We start from the raw sequence: 25,895 nt of genomic DNA on the forward strand, positions 1-25,895 counted from the left end.
CATGTTAACATAGGAGCCCTTCTTTGATATCACCTTCACAATTCTTGCATCCGTTGAACTTGTGATATTTTGGAGAGTTTCTGCTTGAATTTCTTTGCAGGATGTCAGAATATCCTCACAGAGCTGCTGTTCTGATGTGAACTGCCTCCCACCCTCATAGATCTTTAGCTTGAGGATGCTCCAAAGGTTCTCAATAGGGTTGAGGTCAGGGGAGGATGGGGGCCACATCATGAGTTTCTCTCCTTTTATGCCCATAGCAGCCAATGACACAGAGGGATTCTTTGCAGCATGAGATGGTGCATTGTCATGCATGAAGATAATTTTGCTACAGAAGGAACTGCTCTTCTTTTTTTTTTTACCATGGAAGAAAGTGGTCAGTCAGAAACTCTATATACTTTGCAGAGGTCATTTTCACACCTTCAGCGACCCTAAAGGGGCCTACCAGCTCTCTCCTCATGAATCCGGCCCAAAACAGGACTCCGCCCCCTCCTTGCTGATGTCACAGCCTTGTTGGGACATGGTGGCCATCCACCAACCATCCACTACTTCTCCATCTGGGCCATCCAGGGTTGCACGGCACTCACCAGTCAACAAGACTGTTTGAAAATGGGTCTTCATGTATTTCTGGGCCCACTGCAACCGTTTCTGCTTGTGAGCATTGGTTAGGGGTGGCTGAATAGTAGGTTTATGCACGACTGTAAGCCTCTGGAGGATCCTACACCTTGAGGTTGGTGGGACTCCAGAGGCACCAGCAGCTTCAAATACCTGTTTGCTGCTTTGTAATGGTATTTTAGCAGCTGCTCTCTTAATCTGCTGAATTTGTCTGTCAGAAACCTTCATCATTATGTCTTTATCTGCATGAACTCGTCTGTGCTCTGAATCAGCCACAAATTCCTTCACAGTATGATGATCACTTAATTTTTCATGTAATATCTAATGTTTTCATTCCTTGTCCAAGGCATTACACTATTTGACACTTTTCGGCAGCAGAGAGATCCTTTTTCTTTCTTATATTGCTTGAAACCTGTGGCCTGCTTAATAATGTGCAATATGTGGAACAGTGCATTTTGAGGTTTTTATTTTTGAAAAATAATGGTTATCATTATGAAGTTTGTTCAAAAATATTTGAATTATGCTCTAACGGCTGATGACTTGAAAAAATACTCTGTCATTTGCATTAAAATTTCGGAAAATAAGAGAAAAATGTCATTTGCTTAATAATGTGGAAAGCGGTGTATTACTTGTTTATCTATATGGATTCTTCAAGCAGTGTCTCCTACACATGCTCACCCTCACTAGTCTCCTTCTTGTGCTGTCACTCAGTTTGTGATGCCTGATAGGCAGATTTTTTGTATCCATCCCCTGACTTATACCTTTCAATAACCTTTTTTCCAAGTTGCTTCTAGTGTTCTTTTGTCGTCATGGTGTAATGGTCGCCAGGAGTACTGATTATCCAGTGACTGCACCTTTCAGACACATGTGTCTTTATACTACTATCACTTGAGACACATTCACTGCATGCAAGTGATCCCCTTAACATTGCATTGTAATGCATCATATTGTGTTATATCTTATTGTATTGTTTCATCCTGTACCGTATCACATTGCATCGTATTGTATCGAATCATCCTCGTTCATATCCCATCCTATTGTAAGGTATCCTATCGCACTGTAGTCTGTTATATTGTAACGTATTATATGGTAAGGTATTGCTTGCATGGTATGGAATGTTATTGTATGGACTTTTATGGTAAGTAAGGCTGACAAGCAGGATCGGATACCCTCTGATGGAGACTGGTGTGGTCGCAGAATTCACAGTGAAATGACAGCTTGACTGTGGAAGAGAGCAGAATAGGAAATACGACAGCTGCAGGCAGAGCTGCTGAACTACATGTGGTAGAATCTGATAGATTTAGTGCCTAAGACTAAATTCCCACTATCAGCTTATCACCAGAGCAGGAATAGAGAGAGCAGAGGAGAGGAGGACATGAATGAGCCATGACTCGGTGAATGATTATGAAACTGTCTTTGAGCTTCATGAATACATGAGGCATCATGACATTGTCTCATAACTTATTGCATGGCATGTTATGTACCTTGCAGTACCCACCACCAATTTCTGTTGACAGTGCAACCTTCCAGAATAACCATGATATTTATTGAAAATGAAATTGCATCGCCATTGTGCTCTTGATTTAAGTGGCAATTAATAGAAGGGATTTTTTTGTGATTTGGGTCAACTGACCTGCAGCTGGAGTCATGTGAGACACACAGATATGAGAGTTTAGTATCAAGCCTCAGGCACCAATCACTTAAAAGGTTTTTTAGTCTCAGTGTTTCATCTGCAGCCGGAACATAGAGTGTTTCTGTGATCTGTGTGTGACTCTGTTAGTGAGACAGAGGGCTAGAACTGTAGGTTTGTGTTGCGATTGAGCTGTACTGCTGTGCTTTCAGCAGAAATCAATGCTGTTGTATGACATGATGGCCCTGGTTTAAGCTGGAGAGCTGTGTTTAAGTGTGTGTGGGGCAGTGTAATAGTAGGTTGCCAGTTGCATTGCAGTTCTGATGAGTAGGTTGGGGTTGATTAACTGTCAGTAAGAGTTGTAATTATGTACACTGAGTCCTAAATGTTTATTTGGTTGTGCTTTCTTGTGTGTGGGGAAAGTTTTGTGTTTTCCAGTATTATAAAACTTAGTATGAGCTTAAGAATGCAAAGCTGCTGTTTTAATGCACAGCTTGTTCAGTCCTTGTCCATTTGTATGTTTTAATGCATGGGTGTGTTACAGGTGAATGTGTGGAGGGTCTGTCGGAGGAGGATGTGGTGCTCTTACACTCCTGTCGTCAGTGGACCACAGTGACCGCCCACAGTTTGGAGGAGGGGCACTACGTCATCGGACCCAAGATTGACATCCCTCTTCAGTACCAGGGTGAGCACACTGTCCTCCCACTTACACTGTCTTGCACAAAACTGTCTCAACAACCAGTGAAGAGTTCATCCTCACTCTAAAAAATAATTTGTCTCTAAATGTTTGTTTCCTCTTGGGGAAAAGCAAAAGTTCAACATTTTCCACTCACTCTATTTTTGTTGGGGGAAAAATGTCTCTTAAAGGAAAACAAACATATTAAACAGACATTAGGGATTTAGCTGATAAACTGATTGTGGCAAGTCAAGTCTAATGTGTGGAAAAATGATTCAAATTCAATAATGAAGTAATTGCATTTGTTCTGAAGTGAAGATTAAACAAAGTTCAAGTTCAAGCCGTTCCAAATAAAATTGAAAAGGTTTTTCTCTGATGAAATAAGATCGCTTGTTTGCAATAGAAGAGGAACTATCCTCTTTTCCAGATGTGTGAATTAATCCTAAACATGTCATATGGTATTCAAAAGCCTACGCCTATCAAGTTTAACATATCAGAGAACCAAAATACAAAGTGATTGATTTAGACCAAGACAAATGATTAAAGATTTAGAAGAGCTGCATATTTTCAACAGCCACAGACAAGATATCTTTCCGAACACTGTCCCACCACTTGAATGCAACATTTCTCTTTTTGAGTGTGTATCTTTGTTTCCTGAGAAGAGAAAATTGTGCTGTACTTTATACACGAGCAAATAGTAACACATGCATTGTTTTTCATCATGCTCACTTGCAGTTGTTCTCTCAAAAAACATATCCTTTTATGGCAATCAGTTAGTGGCACAGTCATGTTGTATCCCTGATTTATGCATATGATTGGCTATACAGTGATTTAATCCTCTCCTGTGATTGGATGTTATGAGTGGCATGAGAACAGCTCTAGGTCACTTCCCTTGAAAAGTGGAGATTCAAATAAACAAGCTAATTTAATGGGCCCATATTATGAAAAATACACTTTTTCAGGCTTTTCTAACAAAAATATGTGCCCCTGGCCTGTCCACAAACTGCCCCCTCTCTTTCTCCACCTTTCAGAAAATTTGTGCTGCAACAAGACTTTATTGGATTTTCCCCTCATGATGTCATGTGGGGGGTTAGCCCTGCCCCCAGGTTCGGTTGGCCCTTCCAGTTTGGAAGAAAGTTCCGCCTTCCTCTCTTGATCCTGATCAGGAGAGCGACATCCATTAAGCCACATCCATTTTTCGGAGCGGGGCAGAGTCAGACAGCTCATTAAAGTTTAAAGCAACAGACACAGAAACAGCTCGTTCTGAGCAGGGCTGATACAGAGGGCTTTTTAGAAATGCAAATATCCTGTACTGGAGTAGAGTGTTTTTTCAGCAACGAACATCACAGGCCTGTTTTGGTGACCTTTGAGAGCAATATAAACTTGTCTAAAAGGGGTAAAATATTTTTTTCACATTTGTCACATTTAAATGTTTCAGAACATCAAAGAAATTTTAATATTAGACAAAGAAAACCTGAGTAAATACATAATGTAGTTTTAAAATGATGATTTCATTCATTAATGGGACAAGCCATCTAAACCTACCTGGCCCTATGTGAAAAAGTAATTGCCCCCTAATTAACTGTGGTTAACCCCTTTTTTGGAAAGCATAATTCAGTTTCACTAGCCATGCCCAAGCCTGATTACTGCCAGACTGGTTGAACCAAAAATTCTCTTAGAACCTTTCTGACAAAGTGAAGTAGGCTAAAAGACGCTGAGAGCTGAAGAAATCCAAGATCAGTTGAGAAACAAAATCACTGACATCTATCAGTCTGGAAAGGGTTACAAAGCCATTTCTAAGGCTTTAGGACTCCAGTAAACCACGGTGAGAGCCATTACCCACAAATGGAGAAAACTTGGAGGAGTGGTGAACCTTCCCAGAAGTGGCCGGCCTATCAAAATTACTCCAAGAGCGCATACACAACTCATTGAGGAGGTCACAAAGGAAACCAGGACAACATCTAAAGACCTGCAGGCCTCGCTTCACTCCTTTAAAAGGAACCCTGCATGGTCAGACAAGTTCATCTTGTTGGATAGATATTTGTATATCTTGTATGTATATTGAACTAAAAAACTCACTAGATATCTGCATTTTTGAGCAATTTGAGTTTATAAACTCACCAGGAGGTCGCCATGTTTTGGTCTGTGCTGGCGCTTTTATGTCACAGTTCTGCAGCGCTCCTCACCGTTCTGATGCAGTAATCGCTGTTTCAGACTGGGAGCCAGTGTTAGGGCTGCTTCTCAGAAACGAAGCATGTCTCACGCACAGAGAAGTTTAGAATATTTTTTATTACTAGTAGTACCACGAGCGGTTATCTGTCCATCTAGACAGGAAAATGATAAATACAGAGCCATGTTTACCTTGTATCAAATATTTAAATTCACATCGGTAGAATATGTTTGAAATCTCTTTCTTTATGAACCAGATGAAGACCACGAGCTAAAATGTGTCTCTTTAATAAAGTTGTTCCCTGAATGTCTTCTCTTTATGAAGCTTTCGGTTTACACACGGTTCAGGTGAAGATAAACACAGAATGAAAGCACTTCTGGTTTACGCTTTTCAAAGTAAAAGTCTGCTTTAGCCTTTCTTTGGAGAAAGTCCCTTCATATGTACGTACTGCTTTTATTTTGAAAAGCTCCCAGCACACTTCCACTATACACTGAATCCAGCCACTTATAGGGAGGTTTACTGAGGTAAAACTTAAGAGGAATGACAGAGCTTTGACAGCAGGTGCAGCTTGTGCCTGGTGTGAAAGCTGTTAAGGCAGCAACAGCTGCAAGCAGAAAAAAACATCTGAAAAACGGTTGCTGCATAGAAACAGTGAGGAGCGCTGCAGAAATGTGACATCACAGCGTCAGCACGGACCAAAACATGGCAGCCTCCTGGTGAGTTTATGAACTCAAATTACTGAAAATGCAAATATCTAGTGAGTTTTTTAGTTCAATATGAATTTGAGAGGTACAAATATCTCTCCAACAAGATGAACTTGTCTGATCACACAGGGTTCCTTTTAAGGTCAGTGTTCATGACTCAACTATAAGAAAGACACTGGGCAAAAATGGCATCCATGGTAGAGTTCTAAGGCCAAAACCACTGCTGACCAAAAAGAACACAAAGACTTGTCTCACATTTGATAAAAACATCTTGATGATCCGCAAGACTTTTGGAACAATATCCTGTGGACTGATGAGACAAAGCTGAACTTTTTGAAAGGTGTGTATCCTGTTGCATCTTTTGTAAAAATAACAAAGCATTTGATAAAAAAACATCAATTGCAATTTCCTGTTATCACAAAGGCTTGCTTGCAGTAGTTACTGCCAAGGGTGGCACAACCAGTTATTGGTTTAGGGGACAGTTACTTCTTCACATAGGGCCAGGTTTGTAGGTTTGAATGGCTTTTTCCCCTTAATAAATGAAATGATCATTTAAAAACTGCATTTTGTCTTTACTCGGGTTATCTTTGTGTAATGTACATTTTTGGGGGGGCTTTTTATTTCCTTTACTGGACAGAGGAGGACAGTCGATAGAGTCGGAAATGGGATTAGAGTGGGGAGAGACATGCGGCAAAGGACCACAGGCCAGATTCAAACCTGGGCCACCCGCGTACATGGGTAGCACATTAGACTACTAGGCTATCTGCGCTCCCCCCGTTAAATTTTTTTGATGATCTGAAACATTTAAGTGTGACAAATATGCAAAGAATAAGAAATCAGTGAGGGGGCGAATACTTTTTCACAGCACTGTATGTCAAAGCATAATCGTCAGCTTTGCCGTAAAAGATCTGGTGTGATTGCTACTCTGCCAGGAGCTACATAATTCAGCCTCAAGCTTAAGCACTGTTAAAGAGACTAAACACAGTAAATGATAAACCCAATACTCAGTATCCTCTTGTGATAATATAACCTTGTTGTCATACCAAAAACTGTTAACAAACTGCGTCTGATGCCTTGATTTTAGTCTAGTGACCATTTAGAGACTGTCCCTAACTTTCCACAAACTTTAGCATTCCAGTGCCAATCTAGTGAGGGTTTGCACCAGAGTGTTTGAACATTAAGTCAGTAAACCTTATGTCTTTTATCAGTAATTTCATAGCAGCACAGCAGTCGAAATGCCAAGTACAGCACCAAAAATCAAACCAATAATGTGTAGATTATTCTTTTCAGAAATAGACAGCATGGTATCAGGCATGTACAGTGCTAAATTGCAATGTCATGAGAATTAGCTGAAGTTCCATTCAATTTTTTATGCTTTTTTTTTTGGCATTTTGACCATTTGATTAAAGAAGACCAACAACACACCCTGTTCCAGTCACTCTGAGTTAATGTGTAATTTTTTACACACACCCACACAAAAAATTCCCCAAATATCTCAACTTGTGTCAAAACTAGTTAAATCAAGCATATTAGGCCACAACAACAGACAAAGCCTGAGAAAATCCCAGAGATCAGATCAGCCCTACACTTCAGACCTTGATACTTCCCTACAGGCTCCATCAACACACAAGCATGTTATAACTGCAACCTTTTCTGACTCCTCCTGTTCATTGACTGGTCCTGCTCCTTCTGAATGAGTCTGATCACTATGACCTCACCGGAGCTCCATCAGCACCATCTCATTGTTGAGACTGTCTGACCAGCCTCATCACTGACTGTGTAACTGGATCCTAATGCGTCTTCCTCATTGTTTCCTCTACTGATGGAGCGCTGATGTCACCTCACACTGCTGACGCCTCTCAGACTCCTTTTTCTGTGGAGCGAAAGAATATTTGAATGAGAGGGGGTTTGGTGAGATCATTGCCATTTTAGATGCATGAGCACCGGAAGCATGCGACCACTAATAATGGGGGTAATAACGGGGAAGAGAGAGAAGTAAACAGCTCAAAGTCAAGCACTTGGACAACAAGGCAACTTAATAGTCATTCATGAACAGCTGGGAAACTTCTCTTTTTTTAAACAATTTTGGAAAAATCTCTAAAACAACCAAAGACATTTCAGGATGACCAGTTCTCTTTGTAAGTAAGAAAGTTGACTCTGTTTGTAATTGTTGGAGTTTCCTTCAAGGCTATTCCCTATTCGACATGCACAGACCAGTAGCAATAAAAAGTTCAGGAATGAACCACAACATTTTCAAAAATGCTCCTTACTCTCAAGCACTCTACAAGATGGAAGATTAAGAACATCATGAGAAATAAATGGGATGTGCAGGAATCCCTGACTATAGTTTCTTACAATAAAGTCACAGTGAAAGAAGAGAGTAAATGAAGCCTCTGTTTGTCTTTAAACTTTAATTGCCTCATCTCAGAACTGGACAAGCATTGTAATGATCACTGGTAAGCCAACCATTTACCCAGAATGCATTTAATCCTTTTACTCCTTGATGATACAGTATGTAGAGTTTTTCTTGAGTGCTGACATTATCAGAAATATTTCAAATAGTTTTCAAAGCTAGAGAAATCCTTAGTACGTGTTTTTATACAGGATGTGTCTTGTCACAGCTGCTATAATCCATCACACACAGGACATGGTTGGGGGCAATTGTGGATCAGTGGACAGGTCAGTTGTCTCTCAATCTGAGGGCTCGGGGTTCAATTGCCAGCTCCTGCAGTTACATGTCAATGAGCAAAGTAACCCCAAAATTGTTTTGAGATTCTGAGCATGGGTTCCCATTTTCCATACCTACACCAACAGGTAACTTGGGATTTCATATTATTTTTGTCTTTGTGTGGTGTTATTATCCCTGTAGAAGCCCACAGACCCAGACAGCTGATCAGAGGATATCAGTGTGCAGCGGAAGGAGGCAAAATGCCAAAAGCTGTATTGTAAATGCCTGACACAGAGGGGTTTTTGGGGAGAAATGAAGTGCTTTGCACTTTTTTGACACAGTGTATAGGCAAGCCAACATATTTTCTTGGCCCATTTTTGTGCAAAATGCATTCAAATATGCGGAAAAAAACGTTCCCATCTAGAGCCAAAATGCTGCGGATCTCTCTGAGCTTATAAAACAGAAATCACTTGAGGCTAATGCCAGTGTTTTCTTCTTTACTACTATAGCCAAGTACCTCATACGACCAAACTTCAAAAATCCCCAAATATCCCTTTAACATTTTTTATCAGTTAAAGTCAGGCATACATTGTGCAATTTTCAGCTGATTCAGACACAAATTTGTGGGCTCATTTGGAAGTCAGGCCGCCTGATCATAAATTATTTGATGCATGGGGACACAACAGCCAAACTAGAACCTGACCAGCTCCTCCCGCCTGGTCGGCTAGATGTCTGACATGTTTGATGTTTTGGTCGTACGACTACACACACTCCCACAGTGATAGAAGAACCACAAGCAGAATCCTCAACTTGCAGCATCTTAAATCATCATGAAAACAGCAGGAGTGCTTGCAAGTTTACAGCCTTTGATGGCAAAAGCTGATTACGACAATGTTTTACACTGGCAGAGAAGAGTTGCCAAACCTTTAATGGGTGCATCCCACATACTCAGCTCTGCTGCTCATCCCACAAATGCATGTTCTTTACAAATGTGGCACCATTTAAAAGGGACATAAACAGGCTTTCCGATGGTATAGGATTTATTGCCAAGAAGCATTGTTACGACAAAGAAATAATCTCCCAAACACAAATTTCCTTACATTTTGTGCTCAGTTTATTTCCTGTCTCTTGCTTTCCTTGTATCAACCAGCTGGTTGCCATGGTTGAAAAGGCTCTTTGACTTCATGTTCAGCCAATCAGTAATGCAATTGCAAGGACTTTTAACGGAGAAGTAGCTGTGGACAAAGAACCTAGAAAGTCTTAATACAACAGGAGCATAAATTCATGTTGGGATTTCCTGGAGAAGTAGTGCATGACTTTGCATTGCTCTTGCTTGACCCCATAGCATTACATCAACCGGATGACCTTCTCAGCTGTGATCCATTTTAATGACACATTCCGGTAGACACAAACCAGCACAGCCCATTTAGATGCATACACTTATAGCACCAAACAACAGGTGAGTTGTTGTTGAATCAGAGGCTATCACTAGTGATGAGCTAATGTCTGCGTGATGACTTCATACAGGAAGTCTAAATAAACTCTGCAGGAGAGCAATATAGGTTTCCCCATGGGGACGGACAACAGGATGCTCCCTCCTGCTCATCCTCTCTCTCTGTGTCTCCTCCTCTGTCCATCAGAGGGAAGGATGTAGGACAGAAAAGATGAATGAATGGGTTTCTGGGAGGCTAGTGGCGCCACATCGATTCTTACAGCTGCCAAAACTGTGTGTGTAAGGATTTAAAAGCCTCAGCGTGATAAACTTTTATTTATGCAAACACTTCTAGATAGCAATTACAGCTTTTTAAGATGTCATTACTTCTAAGGTCTGTCAGTGTCTAAATAATCCTCTTTCTTGTAAGAGTTTCAGGATAGAACTTGTTTTCTGTTTTGGTTTACTGCTAGCGCTGTTTACACCCTCTGAGTCCGTCACTCTTATTTTGAAAGGGGGTTGTGGAGTTGTGTGGAGAAGTAGCACTTGCTGGTATTGTTCGCTGGGGTGGAAGCTCCTTATCCCTGGGGCTCTGGTTGAATTGGGTGGTGGGGGGGTGGAGGAGAAAAGGAGGGAGGTGTTGGCAAGGAGGACGGTGGAGTTTGGTATTCTGCTCGGCCTCTCAGACAAAGAAACTTTCTCATCTCTCTCTCCCTCACACACAAACACTCTGCCTCTGTGAGAAAAAAAGGAGGGTTATAGCAGTTAATGTAATCCGGTAAACTGGTAAATGAGAATAAAGGAACATGTGATTTGATTTTGAGCCTATTGCGTAGACAGGATGTGGCTTTGCAACATCAGAAAGTGGAGCAAAGAAGAAACATTTACAGTTTAAAGAACACAAACAGAGTCAGTGGAGCGCAACACCAGAGAGTGTGAACGATTTACAGACGGAGGAGGGGAAGAAAGGGTAAAACAGAAGGAGAGAGAGAGTTGTGTGTGTGAGTGTCTCCATGGTGATGTGTCTCTGCTCTGCGTGAGAATGGGGGTCCTTTATTGGTTGCCATGCCAACCCTGTCGGCTGTTGATTGGTCAAGAGCTGGTGCCAGGTCATATAGGTCACGGAGGTGTCTTTGTGTTCTTCCCAGGCAAACTGTGACTGCTGTGGATGGGTGTTTGGCTTGGCTGTAATAATAAAGAGTCAAATTTTAGAGAGAGAGCAAATGTAACTTTTACTTCCTAACTTCATGGGCACTTTTACACATGACCCAATCATACAGCACAAAACTCACTATGAAAACGTCCTAAAGTTTTTGGTTTGAGCTGCAGCTGTGCCTGCAAACCGCCAGAATTTCCACAAACCCTCTACCAAGATTTTTCCTGTCTGCTGTACTTTTACACATACCTGTGTAGTGCTCAGTAGTAGCTGCTACTGTCCTGGGCCCATATTCTTCATGGGCCCCTGCACCAGTCACGTGACCAAAAACTATGCATAGCATCGTATACTGAACTTTTGTTTCATTCACTATTTTCACATCCTGTCTTTGGAAACAGCCAACTCCCGCTATTGCTCTTGGTGTTCGTCAGTCCTAACGTAATGTTAGAATCAATTAAACAGCTATTAAGCAAATATAAATAAAAGGTCATTATGCTGTAATGTTAAGAAGAAGATTTTAGCTTCAAACTTGGATGCATACAGTTGTTACCAAGCAATACAAAGTAGATGTTGATGGAATTATGACCTGTTAAACTTCCTACCTGCCACCCCTTTCTAACAAATGATAGAAAAGAGTTCTTAGTGACATCAGTCAGACTTGGATTGTTAAGGAATCTCGACATTGTTGTGAATATTTTAAAAATGAACAATGCTCATCCTCAGCCAAACGAAGAGAAGGCAGGGCATGTTTCTGTGTTCACAGAGCAAATGAAAAGTGTGGAAAAGAAACACCGGGAAGCAGAGAAGAGTATAAAACAGAACCATTGCACAGAGTTGTTTCCCAGGTCGCATGATGTAAATGTCATCACCCCGACCCGCTTGGTCAAGATTTTTCCCTTATATCCCCTGCTTTGTTCATAAATCATCTCATCCTGATCTCTCTAGAAATTTTAGGAGGGCGTGGTATGAAAAAGTCCAAATAAAGTTAAGGATGAAAGATAGGCCATTTCTCCTGAATTTTTTGGGAAATTTGTGTGAAAGGGCTTTTTGTATCCTGTTTTTTTTTCTTTCTCCTTAATCCCTGCTCCTTCTTCACTTCAACTTACTACTTCCACTTGGCCCCCTTCATCTTTTTCTTTCTCCTTCCATTCACTTATCTACTTTACCTCTTTTTTGCCATCTTTTTAACTGGCCGTCTTAATCTTTCTTTGCTCTTTTTTTCCCTTTCTTTTCTTTTCATTCATAGGGAAGTTCAAGCTGTTGGATGAAGACCGAGACGTCAGGGATCCCGTCCAGTATTTTGCCAGTGTGGAGGAAGTTGCTGGAGTCTTCCCTGACCGAGTCTTTGTCATGGAGACCATCACTTTCAGTGTCAAGGTTTGTTTTTCTGACACACATATGTCATTCTTTAAAACAATTGCTTTCCTCTTATTGCTAGACTGCAGTGTGACTTTCTTTCTGTTGATTATCCTTAAAGTCTTGCCATGCACTATCTCATCCATACCTCCATTCATTTGTATTCTGCAGGTGGTGTCAGGCGAATTCAGCGAGGACAGTGAGCCCTATAGCTTCACTCTGCAGGCTGGAGATGAGCTGTCACTCATGGGGAAGGCGGAGCTTCTCTGTGCCACGCCCTCCAAGGAAAAGACAGGACTGAGCGCGCTCTTGAGACGCCTCGGAAAGACCCCTAGAAGTAAGTAAGATCAGGCTGCTATGTAGTCCCTGTTCAGCAGTTATACATGCACACAAGTATGAGAAAAGGAAACCCGTGTAATGTTTGGCAAAAATCTATGGGAATAAAAGTTCACTCCCCTGAAAATCGATATATTTGTATATTTTAAAGTGATAAGAACGTTTCTGGCCAGGGAAATAGACAAACCTTTGAGCTTATGTTTAATTTACCCTTGCAGATGTTTCTAGTCCCTCTTCAGATCAGATCATTTTCCATCCAGTGTGAGTCAAGTTAGGCCAATTGAAAATGTTGTGCATGGTGACACAGGTTGTAGAGCTTTGTGGAATGGAAACAGTCTGAATTGAAATCCACAACCACAGCATGAAATCAACTGGACTGAAGCTCACATTATATATAAACAGTGATGTTTTCATAAAAATTCTTCTCACACCCAATGTTTTTGAATTACATTAAACTTAAAGCCATAAGTGCTGGATGTGAGAGTAACTGCCAGTCTTTACTGGCAGCCTACCACACAAAAGTTTTAAGATATTTCAATCTGCATTTAAAAAATGGGAAACTGTCATCTTTTTTTTGGCCTTAAATCCTTCCATTCCTTTTCAGAAAAATAGGTTCTTTTTGTTTTAGTGGTCACACTTCATTCCTTGTTTAAATGAAGCAGGCCTGAAGTTTGTTCAGTAAAATGTAAAGGAAATCAAACAGATTTTTTTTGTTAATCTACATTATCCTGATTACACAGCATGTTAAACTAGAACCATTGCTTGATTTTTTTTCTTCTCAAACATATGGCTGGCTACACACTAGACTTTTTTCAAATTGTCTGAAGCCCTAAGGACAGTTTCTAACAATATTTAACATCTTAATCTTCCAAATGTACATGCAATGATTCGAATAGACTGCTCAACCACACTTCTACCTGTTGTTGTAACAATATTTCAAAGGCGATTCTACTGAAACAAGATCTCACAGAAATGTGCATGATCAAATGTGATTTCATAAGAAAATCAAACATGGAGGATGATCAGCATCAGCTGGCTGTCCTGTCCATTTTCCCACTTTGCTTTTGCATAGATGTTTTTGCAATCTCCAAGCAGGCTTTTTATGTGTTTTACACTGAAGAGTGGCTTCTATCTAGCCACTCTACCATAAGCCCGGATCAGTGGAGGGCTGCAGTAGCGGTTACTATTCTGGAACTTTGTCCCATCTCCACACGGGATCCCTGGAGCTCAGTCAGAGTGACCATCAGCTTCTTGGCCAGCTCTCTTACTAAGGCCCTTCTCCTTGTTTGCCCAGGCAACCAACTCTTGAAATAGTCCTGGTTGTGCCAGACTTCTTCCATCTTAAAATTGAGAATTATGTTTTTGCGAACCTTCAGTGCAGAACTTTTCTTGTAGCCTTTCCTAGATCTGTGCCTTGTACAATCCTGTCTCTGAGCTCTGCAGGCAGTTCCTTTGACTCCTTGACTTTTGTTTTCTATGATATGCATTTTTTGCTTCAAGACCTTCTATAGAGACATGTGTGACTTTCCAAATCATGTTCACTTGGTTTAATTTATCACAAGTGGACTCCAATCAAGATATAAAAACATCTCAGTAAAGATTGAGAGAAATGGAAGGAACCTGATGTAAATTTCAAGTTTTTTTGGTGTGGGTCTGAATACTTATATTAATGCGATATTTCTATTATTTATTTTTTATAAATTTGCAAAAATTTGCTTTGTTATGATGGAGAACTGAATGTAGATTAATGAGAATAAAAATTTTTTTTTTCAACTGTAGCTTCAGGCTGCAAAATAAGAAAAACAAAAAAAGTGAAGGTCTGAATACTTTCTGAATGCTCTGTATGATTCCAGATCAGTGAGGCTCCAACTCAGTCAGGAGCAGTACGATATTGGCATTGGAACCACATACTTGAGAATTATTTACACAAATATTTGGTGGTGACAAGTCTTGAGTCACGCCATTGTTTGTGGAGAGGGCAAATCAGGCCCAAATTTAGCCTCAAACTGTCTAGTGTGCAACCAGCCTTTGAGATTATGTCCTTTGTAGACTTAATGTAGTTCAATTTAAACAAAATAAAGACTTTAAGCCCTTATGAGGGACTTTAGGCTTGTTATTAAACAGACTAAAATAAATGATAATTTGTCTTTATGTTCTACAAAAGCAAAGTAAACCCACCAGTGACAAGACTGATTATTTCCTTGGTATTATTAGTGCCTAAACAGCTGCTGCAGGGTAGGTGGAGGAATACATGATTTTCTTCATGCTAAAGAAATAGCTATTTTATATTTTTCTTCATAAAGATTCTTGACGAGAAATGCACTTGACCATTAATAAGTAAGATGAGATATGTTGTAGGAAAAAAACATTGTTGAGACTGTGACATGTGCAGGACATGAGGGTGCCAAAACTGATCCAAATATAAGGTTCCCCACAGGATCTTCAATTTGTGACTGAACCTTTTCTCTCTGTGTCCTCAGGTAAAACTCCCTGCCTGGTCTGCATGAATCATCGCACCAACCAAAGCGTCAGCCTACCATTTGGCTGTCGCGGACGATTTTGCACACGTTCTCCTCTTGAGCAAGGCATGCTGGGTGGAGAGCACACGGTACGCAGCATCATCGAGAGGGTTCGCCTCCCTGTCAACGTTTCGGTGCCTTCACGACCACCAAGGAACCCTTATGACCGCCATGCCGTACGAGAGGGCCACCGCTACAAGCTGCTCAACATCGTCAGTAAGACGGTGGTGCTCTGCATGGTGCTGCGTCGCCAGGAAGTCTCCCCCTCTCACTTCCTGCTGCTGCGCTGCATGCCCCGGTTTAACGTAGCAGAGGCCTCTGTCCACACGGCGGCACTAGAGAGCCTCCTCTTGCGACATTCCTTTGACCCAGATGCTTACTCTCGGGCTGTGAGAGAAACTAGACCAGAGCTAGAGTGTATGACTGAGGAGTGTGTGAGCCCAAGGCGCTCTCGGATGTGTGTGTCGGGTCAGGACTCGTTAGCACCAGCACTGCAGCGGCTTTCCATGTGCGGATATGGGGGCGGGGTTTCGGACAGCCTGTCACAACGCTGCAGGGACTCTCTTGGAGAGCGGCTCGGGGAGGGGCCAGGTGAAGAGCGGGAGTATGTGACTCCTGAGTGGACTGAGGCAGAAATGAGGACCAGTGAGGAAATCCCTTATGAGGAGCTCTGGACCAATCAGAACCCAGAGAGTTTGGGGAAGGAGCCAAACCTCATCTCCTTCCACTCGTCTTCTTCATTAGACGGCTCTCTTGGCACTGTGTTAACAAGAGTGTCCACGCCACCACCTGTACCTCCAAAATCTGATGCTGTGAGTCTTGATCTTCACCCTCCTGTCCTTGTTTTTTGTCCTTCAGTCTCTCTTCCTCCTTATCTGTCCAGAGCAGCATCCGGCTGTTAAAAGTCAGGATGCCTGCTTTGAATTATTCATACATTACAGCTTTTAAACCTCACTGACCACATTTACACTCACAGACACACACAAAGAAACACACAGAGACTTCCTGGAAAGGCTGCTGCACACTCACAGCCCATGAATACGTATGTGATTTCCAAGGCTGCAGAAACATGGGTGCTGTTTTAGTGAAATACAACAGCTCAATAAACATTACAAAGCTATTTCAGTCCAATGGGGGAGTATAACACTTATAAAATAAATTACTTTTATTTGCATCATGAAAGATGTTCATACAGTGCCTATAAAAGACATTCACTCTCTTGGATGTTTAATCCTTTTATTGATTTTCTAAATTAATCATGCTCAATATAGTCTGGCCTTTTTTTAAACAAACATTTTACAAAAAAAAGCCTTTAATGTCAAACTGAAAAAAACAAAAGGAAAAAAAGATTTCTACAATCAACATAACCATTTCTGTGTAGCTTCGCTGTATGCTTTGGGTCATTGTCTTGTTAGAAAATAAATCTTCTCCCAAGACCTAGTTCACTTGCATCCTGAATAACATTGTCCTCCAGGATTTTCCTATGTTTTGCATGATCATTTTATCCTCTAACTTTACGAGCCTTCCAGATCCGGCTGCTGAGAAGCATCCCCAAAGGATGATGCTGCCACTACAATGCTTCACAGTGGTGATGGTGTGTTTGTGGTAATGTGCAGTGTTTGGTGTCTGCCAAACAAAGCATCTTTTCTGATGGCCAAAAAGCAGCATTTTGCTTTCATCAGACAAAATAACTTACTTCCACTTGACCATGGAGTCTCCCACATGCATTTTGGCGAACTTGAGTCGAGTTTTCTTAAACAGTGGCCTTCTCTTTGCCCCTCTCCCATAAAACTTTTACTGATGAAGAGCCCAGGCAACAGTTGTTGTATGCAGAGTCTCTCATCTCAACTGCTGAAGCTTGTATCTCCTCTAGAGTAGTCATAGGTGTCTTGGTTGGCCTCTCTCACTAATCTCCTTCCTGCACGGTCACTCAGTTTTTTGGGGATGGCCTGATCTAGGCAAATTTACACAGGTGCTATGTTCCTTCCATTTCTTGATGGTGGATTTAACTGAATTCTGAGGGATGCTGAGTGCCTTGGAAATATTTTTGTATCTATCCCCTGACTTATACTTTCGAAAAAAAAAAAGATATTTCTGAGTTTCTTGGAGTGTTCTTATGTCCTCATGGGGTAATGGTAGCCAGGAATGCTGATAAACCAGGGACTGGGCCTTCCAGACACAGCTGTCTTTAAACTACAATCACTTGAGACACATTCACTGTATACAGATGATCCCTTTTCACTAATTGTGAGACTACTAGCACCGACTAGCTGGCTGGACCTCTGTTAAATTAGGTCAGTCACTTTAAAGGGGGTGAATATTTATGCTGTCACTAATGTTATCATACTTCTTTTGTTTAATTGGCATTATTTTGTAGAAATCTGTTTCACTTTGACAATAAAGAGTTTTTGTGGTCAACAAGCCACATTATATAAACCCTGATAGATTTATAAGATCAATAAAAGAGTAAAACATCCAAGGGGGTGAATACGTTTTAAAGGCACTGTACAGAGGAAAACCAAAAAATCAGTTGTAGTACTTTGATTGGCTTGATGATGAAGTGTTAACACTAGGGTAGTTTAACACTGAAGTTGTCTTTAAACAGATTTTTTTCTCACAATAGTTCTATTTTCTTTAAATCTTCTTTAAAAAATGCTGCTATAATGCTGGAACCGTTTTTGTCTGCTCAGACATGTTGGTTGTTACTAGTTTTGCCAGATATTCAAGTATTGAATACCTTGAGCAGCGCTGAACATTCTTTAATTGTGTCTTCAGCTCATGTGTTTAAGTGCAAGGGTTTTCTCCATTTTAACCTACTTTGTGGGCTCTTCTTCACAACATTAAGTTAAATACAGAAACCCTTATTTCTGTTGAGACATCTTAAAAACTATTTTTAAATCAAATTTAAGCCCAAAATTATTTAGTTAAGTTCGATTTTTTCTATAATTTGTTAAAAAAAAAAAAGATGGATAAGATGGGGCAACTGTGGCTCAGTGGGTAGAGATGTTGTCTCAGAAGGTCTTTGGTTTGCTCCCCAGTTCCTGCAGTCACAACCCCAATTTGCTCCCACTGCTGCGTCAGTGGCTTGTAAACAGGTATTGATTTGTTTGAATGGAAGTAGTTAATACTGATGGCCAGTTCTCCATAGCATCAGTGTGCGAGTGTGGAGTGAATGGGTACGTGTGACCTGTGGTGTAAAAGCGCTTTGAGTAGTCAGACAACTAGAAAAGAGCTATGCAAGCTCAAGTCCGCTTAACATATGCTTTAATGTTCCACTATTGAATTTTATTTAATTTCCAACATACTACAAATAAAGATATGTCACATCAAACAACAGCAGCATGGGAAGGAAGAAGAAGCAGAAAGTCTTTCAAATTTGTTATAAGTTACTGTGAAATGTGTTCAGCTTTTTATTGAACAGATTAAATCTACCTGTTAAAGTGATTAGTTATGCTCTAATATAAGCTACAGAAACACGTCAGACCATCAGCCACTAGGCGGATTATTCTTTGTTGTCATTCTAATGACTGCTGCTGCTACCACAAGGTTGTCGTCAGATGAAGAGAAACGGCTCTTTGTTTACTGTTCAGAGACGGGGATTTTGTCGTAAGGGAATATTACACTCTTACATAAACAGTCAAGGATCAGCAGAGACAATATAAAAAAGGAATGTAGTTGTTTGAACTAAAGCATTTAAGGATTTATGATGCACTGCAAATTTAAGTTGAATATGAATCACATTATAGCTTTTTAGTCAGCACAGTGTAGTATATCTTTTCATTTTTATGAATAAACTGGAGTTTGAACCAGGTATGTTAAAATTGTGAGGTGACAGCAGTAACCACTGCTCTGTGTCTCTAAGTCATATATTGCCTTTTATTAAGGTATTTATTTTTTGGTTAACTTTTAGATAAGGTATTTACTTTTGACCACAGTTTCAGTAGGATCATTTTGAGTTGGAAAACTTCATTTATTGAGATTACATAAATGTAAGATGCTGAGCAGTCTCATTTCACCAATGTCTAATTAAGCTGACCAGAACTAAACATACAGTGCTAAAACATCGATCTCATACCTGGACTTTAGGTGTTTGATACCCATTCAATCAAATCAGTGTTAAATTAATAACCTCTACTCTGCACTGTGACAATGAGACTGGGAATCATTTAAGTGTAAAGCAGCCTTAGATTTCTCCAACCTTGTAAAACATCTTTAAATTGATAATTATAAGTTATCTTAACCTGCCTCACAACCTGTGCACCAGTTGTAATAGCATCACTTACCCTCATCACAATGGAACCTCATTGAGCTGCACTGTAAGAGCAAAGCAGCCCAAGCTGTCACTCCTTTTTTTGCTCGTGTTTTTAATGTTGTTAGCATCATACACTTCATGGATACAACACACTGATCAAGCATTTCCTTGGTGGCAGGTGAAATGAAGTTGCTGGAGTGTAATCAGGGATGAGCACCAATATCTGGTACATGGTACCAGTTAGTTTGATACCTACCAGACTGGGTTACACCCCTGCTTCATTTCTGTACTACCCCACCCCAAATCGACCCAAACAAGTCTAAATGAAAGGCTAAAAATATGTTATGATTTATGTGCAATTATTTTATTTAAGCAGAGGATGAATGTTGTGTATTCGATTCACTGTCCAGAGCAGTGTCTCTGCTCTGCCTGTATTCTGCTACTGAAGACAGTCACTTTGACTGACACATTTACTTTATTGTCATTAACACTATGCATGTGTATATGAGTTTTGTCTGACAGTCTGTGAAACTTCATCCCTGTTGGATATTCCACAGTCAATTGTAAGTGATGTTAATAGAAAGTGGAAGCGTTTAGGAACAACAGCGACTCAGCCACGAAACAGAAGACCACATAAAATTGTAGAGGCAGATCAACAACTGCTAAGGCACATGGTGTGTAAAAGTCGGCGATGCTTTGTTGATTCCATTGCTGAAGAGTTCTGAACTTCCACTGGCATTATTGTGAGCACAGAAACTGTGCAGCTGTTCTCATGTTTAACAAAAGCCTCATGTTGTTAATAACAGTAGTTGTGTCTTGTACAGTATCTGAAAAAGAAATGGTTCATTTAACTACCAAATGGTGTTTCCAGCAACATTGTTTCGATTGCTGAGTTGTCACAAGCTTATTTCCTTTCACTAGTTTTCGTGTCTGTAAAGAGAAAATTATCATGCTTGTTTGCCTTAATTAACTTTCTCTTGTTTCATGACAGCAGATAGCAGAGGTGCAGTGAGGGTGTTGTGGGTGTTGATGTGTGCTATGCTGCTGGATTATACGCTGTCACACACAACGTTCTTCATTCCCTGATATTTAGCCTGCCAGAGCTCAGTGTTTGTGTGTGTGCGTAAAGCGCTTGCTGTTGTGTGTGTCAGTTTGTTTGAGGTGTAAAGGTCACAAAGTCTGACATTTACCAAGCAGAACACTGAGACAAGCACTCTCACAAAACCTCCTGAGAAGTCGAGTTTTCAGAGTTCACTTCTCGCTGTTGGGGGTCTAATTTCTCTGTGTGTGTTTGTGCGTAGGTGAGAGAGGAGTGTCGCTACTTGATCGCCCCTCCAGTGCCCCCACGCTGCTCTAAAGGAGGCTCCATCTCTAGCCCGGCCCCCAGCCCCCCTGTCCCACCTCGATTCCCCAAAACTTCCACCTCCCCCAGACCCAACCTCTCCTTCTACTCCTCAGGACTTCAGGACAGGTACAATGTTAAAGATTTTTTTTTAGTTAAGCATTCAATAGATTATTTTCAAATTAATTAAAGCTATTGACAGGATTGACAGCCTCTTTCAGCCTTGACTCTATTGTACCTAAAGGTTTTACCTCACAAACAGTAGCAAGTTCTGCCATGTCAAACTGGAAGGATGTGTCAGGGACGAGAATCACGGGATGATTCCGGATCTGATTACTACACTACCATGGGACACATTGTGGTATGATGATATATAATAAGATACAATAGGATAGGATAGGCTGCGATACGAGGTGATAGAGGACAATTCCATACGAAAGGCATTGTGCAAAAGTATGGGATATAATACTTAATGATATTGTAAGATACAGCAGAATGGAATAGATACAATACTAAACAAAATGAAAGGATGGGATATGAAACAAAATGATACGCTAAGATGTAATAGAATAGGATATGATCCCATGCCGTACAGCAAGGTAAGGTATGGAGCAGTACGATACGATACAATATGATACAAAAAGATGGGCTATGAAACAAACAAACAAAACATTATGTAGGCTAAGATACAAAAGAATATGGATAGGATCCTTTTCCATACCATACCATACTATACCACACCAAACGATACAATATGATATGATACAATATGATACAGTACAAAAGAATAGACTGTGACACAATACATTCGCTAAGGATAGAAAAGAAAACAATATGATATGGTATGATTTGATTAATTTTTTTACATGCTCTGATACAATGATATGAAATGATAAGATATAGTACAATGAGATATGAAACAATACATTATGATACAGTATAAATCAATCCAGTTTCTTTTTTTTAATATACCACCATTTCATAGCTAATATTATCTCAAGACACTTTACAAAGACGGCAGGTCTAGATTAGATACAACACAACATGATGCACAGTTTATGAGATATAAAATAATACAGTGTATTTGGATATGTTACATACAGGAAGATGCAAAATTGCATAATGAAGTACAATATATGACTCAATATGTTAATATGTCAATATTTTTGTGATAAGAAAATAATTAGTAATTCTACCGATGTTTTTCATATAAACTTTCAAAACGTATTTCCCCTTCTATCACTCTGTTCCAGCTGCTCGCCCTCTCCGGATGCCTCTCTCTACTGTTACCCCTGCTCCTGGGCCGACTGCCCCGCACCAAACCCCACCAGTCCTGAGCCTGTCTCTGCCATTCCTGCAGATAACACAGCCAATCCCCAGCCAGCACAGGCCACATGGGCAGAGCCATGGGTTGACTCCTTCACCTCCTCTGGACCTCGATTGAGACCACCTCCGCAAAGCCGTTTTGCTCCCTTCGGGGCGTTGAACCCCTTTAATCGTCAGTCCCCCTGCCCCTCACCTGAGCCAACCACCAACCCCACCACAGATTCCTCCAGAGGTGCAGAGGGTGGCGGAACATCCACTGGAGCCACTGAAAGCCTGTCCACAACCCCTGACCCCACCTGGCGTCCCCCTGCTGACCTCTCCGTGCTTTCATTGGAGGAAGTATCAGCCTGTCTGCGCTTTATAGGCCTATCAGAGGCAGCAGTTGGTGTGTTCCAGAGGGAGCGAATAGACGGCAGCCTCCTGGTGCAGCTGACAGAAGACATCCTGTCACATGACTTCCACCTGAGCCGACTCCATGTCACCAAGATCACACAGTTCATACAGGGCTGGAGGCCGAAGATCTAACACTCACTCATAAATGCTGCCCTGATAATGTGCCTGTTGGCTCCTGAGCCATCCTGAATGTGCCTTCCATTGTGACCAAGCCACTGCTGAGCCCCTCTGATTCAATCTGACTCTTTGCTGAAGGAAACAACGCCACCCTGTGGTCAAAAATTAGATCTGACACTTGAATGGCTTCTTGCCTCAAATCTAGGACAGACTGCCTGAATGACAGACTGGGACTAGTTACTAACAAATGGCTACAACAGAGGGGTACATGTTGAAAATGTTCTATTAGAGTTTGTTTTGGGGGCAAAACACTTCAAAATGTCCATCATCTCTCTAGTTTTAAGTTTTACATTCATCAAGCCTGCTATGAGGGAAAACTGTCTTTTATTTTTTATTAAAAAAATTACAGAAGCCCTTAGCAGACATGCAACCAAACAATTTATTTATACAATCCTCCCTGATAAGTGCAAACCTTTATTCCAAAAAGATGGGATGCTGTGTAAAATGTAAATATAAGCAGTATACAGGGAATGCAAATCCTTATCAACCTATATTCAACTAAATACAGCACAGAGACCAGATAATTGATGTCCAAGCCAATCAACTTTATTGTTTCCTGAAAGTATGCACACATTGTGACTTGTATTTCTGCAGCCTGTTCCAAAAAGTTGGGACAAGGGTAAGAAAAGACTGAAAAAGTTGTGAAATGCTAAAAAAGACCTGTAACATTCCACAAGTAAGCAAAAAAATCTGTAACAGGGGAAAGTTGTGAAAGTATAAAGGAACACTTCTGAAAGGGCCTGTCATTTGATAGATTGATCATCAAACATTAGTTCCATTTTTATAGTACAAGTATCCATAAAATATTTAACAACTTTGCTCTGAGAGCATGAGTCCTCAGAGTTGTTATACTTTCCCTTTACCTTTCATTAAAAATCCATTTGTAGTTACAAAACATCTTAAAATTCCTCAACATGTGTCTGCATTTAAACCACCTGTAAAGTTGTTTTTAGAAATAAGGGTTACTCTTGGTTAATTAGAAAAGGAACATCCAGATTGTTATTAATGCAGAGCATAAAAAAAACAGCATCCGTGATGGTGTTGGGGTGTTTTAGTGCATGGGTAACTTACACATCTGTGAAAGCACCATTAATAACGAGTAGTACATACAGGCGTTGGAGCAACATCCGCCTCCATCAGGACGTCTTTTTCAGGGACGTCTTTCAAGTGTTAATTTTGTTGACCAAAGCTATGACTCTAAATGTCTGTCGATTACCTTTTCTTCTTGAGGAAGACTAGACTAAGACTAGCTAAAAATAGATCTTTGATGACAAAAACTCTGACGAAAGTTTTCATCAAAGAGACTAAAGAGACCAAAATGTAATTTAGTTTCTGTTGAGAATTCAGAATCCATGATGTAAAGAGCACAAGCTAAATAAGTTTTAATTCCCTTCAGCTGTAGGAAGCAGGGATACCAGGTTTTGCAGGGTGCATAGAACACACGAGTATGATCTGAACCAGATTTAGGCAAAAAAAAAAAGTTTTGACTACAATGTAAGGACTTTTCATGGACTGAAACTGGACTAAAATGTTTTTTAGTTTTGTCAACAGAAACTAGACTAAAACTATAAAGGGCAGAAATTACCAAAATGTGGCTAAAACTAAAAGGCATCTCAGTCTTAAGGCTAAGACTAAATTTAAGACGGCTGTCCCTCCTTGTTTCAGCCTTAAAATGGCAAATCATGGCAAACATTCTGCATGCACTGGACTGGCCTGTTGAAAATATATGGCAGTCTATGAAGCACATACACTGATAATGAAAACCAGCACTGTTGAACAAATTAAGATTTGCATTACGTAAGAAAGGGAACTAATTCTACTTGAAGTTACTTGTCATCAGTCCCAGATGTTTATAAAGCTGTTAGAAGAAAAAGTGATCACACAGTGGTAAACATGCTTATGTCCCAACTTTTTTGGAACATGTTGCAGTCATGAAATCAGGAGATTGTATATGTTTCTAAAGTAAATAAATAAAAAGTTTATCAGTTTGAACCCTTTGGGCTGTATTCAACTGAATAAAGCTTGAAAGGGATTTTCAAATTACTATTTCTGTTTTAACTCACATTTTACAATGCATCCCAAGTTTTTTGGAATTAGAGTGCTTTCTCAAGATCTTAACCTAATTTTCTGGTTGTATCAGGAAAACAAGGCTGTAATTCCTGTGATCATGTAAAATCTTCTCACCATCAAAAAACAACACACATGCAACCATGCCCATCACCAGAGAAAACTCATCATGGGAAAAAGGGTTTACATAAAATAATAAAATGATAAAATAAAATGGATGGATGCATGTCATCTCGCAGCTTCTGCAAAAATATGGTTTGATGTAAAAAAGTGTTGCATCGCCAGTTTTAGAGGTTAAAGGTTGATTATATAAAATAAAGGCAATGAAGGGATTTAAATCCTCTACTGCTGATCAGTACCTGTACATTACTGAACCTGATCCCTGAATCTTAATTTGTATACCTGAGTATTGTTGACAAAAAATACAAAAGTGAGTTTATCTTAAGATAACAAAGATATTTAAAGCTGAAAAATGTTGTAATTCATAAGCAAGAAGTGAAGAATTTGCTAAGATTCTGGTACTGATTGATATGTAGCCCCTGAAGTCCATAAGGGGTCCATTACATAATACTGCTCTGACTTGCATTAAACATTCACTTCTTCTTTGAACACACCATTAATTCTGCTAACATCAAAAGCATAAAAGGTCCTCACAGCTATCGTTGCAGTAGAGACAAACCTCCCAAAAATGCAAGATAGTAAGTTTTGCACCGAAGTTAATATTATTACTACCTTTTTGGACTTAAGGGGCTCCATAGATCTTGGATTCACAGAACAATCGCTGGACTTAAAGCTGTCTGTATCAATACTATCTTGTGCTTTGATATGGTAAAATTGTTATTAACATTCCTTTAAAGGGTAACAGTGTCCTCTTGTCTGTATTAACTTACAGACCTGTTGCCATACTATGATAGAATTTCTCGACTGCCTCGTAAATAGTTTTTTTAAAGTGTACCTCAGATCACTTGTTGATTTTTGCCTGATTTAGCCATGCATAATAATAAATGAAATTACAAGTCACATATGTGTGTATTGCCATTTGCTCCAATGACTGCTTAAAAGTGAAAAAAGACACATCA

The 25,895-nt window shown here is 40.2% G+C and overlaps 1 protein-coding gene across 2 annotated transcripts in view; it reads left to right on the top strand.

Moving 5' to 3' along the window:
- The window catches only part of gareml (GRB2 associated, regulator of MAPK1-like), a 29,112-nt gene extending 3,271 nt beyond the window's left edge, over nt 1–25,841 (top strand). Inside the window, exons 2-7 of one of the 2 annotated variants that reach the window (XM_041804826.1) lie at nt 2,787–2,927; nt 12,295–12,425; nt 12,576–12,741; nt 15,221–16,071; nt 20,813–20,982; nt 22,107–25,841. In XM_041804826.1, the coding sequence (XP_041660760.1) occupies nt 2,787–2,927; nt 12,295–12,425; nt 12,576–12,741; nt 15,221–16,071; nt 20,813–20,982; nt 22,107–22,704 (2,057 nt within the window). In that variant the 3' untranslated portion in view covers nt 22,705–25,841. The remainder of the gene's footprint in view (nt 1–2,786; nt 2,928–12,294; nt 12,426–12,575; nt 12,742–15,220; nt 16,072–20,812; nt 20,983–22,106) is intronic. The other variant, XM_041804827.1, reaches the window with a different exon arrangement.
- The last annotated feature ends 54 nt before the right edge of the window (nt 25,842–25,895 follow it).

This window comes from Cheilinus undulatus, linkage group 14 (assembly GCF_018320785.1).
Source record: "Cheilinus undulatus linkage group 14, ASM1832078v1, whole genome shotgun sequence".
Taxonomy (NCBI): Eukaryota; Metazoa; Chordata; class Actinopteri; order Labriformes; family Labridae; genus Cheilinus; species Cheilinus undulatus.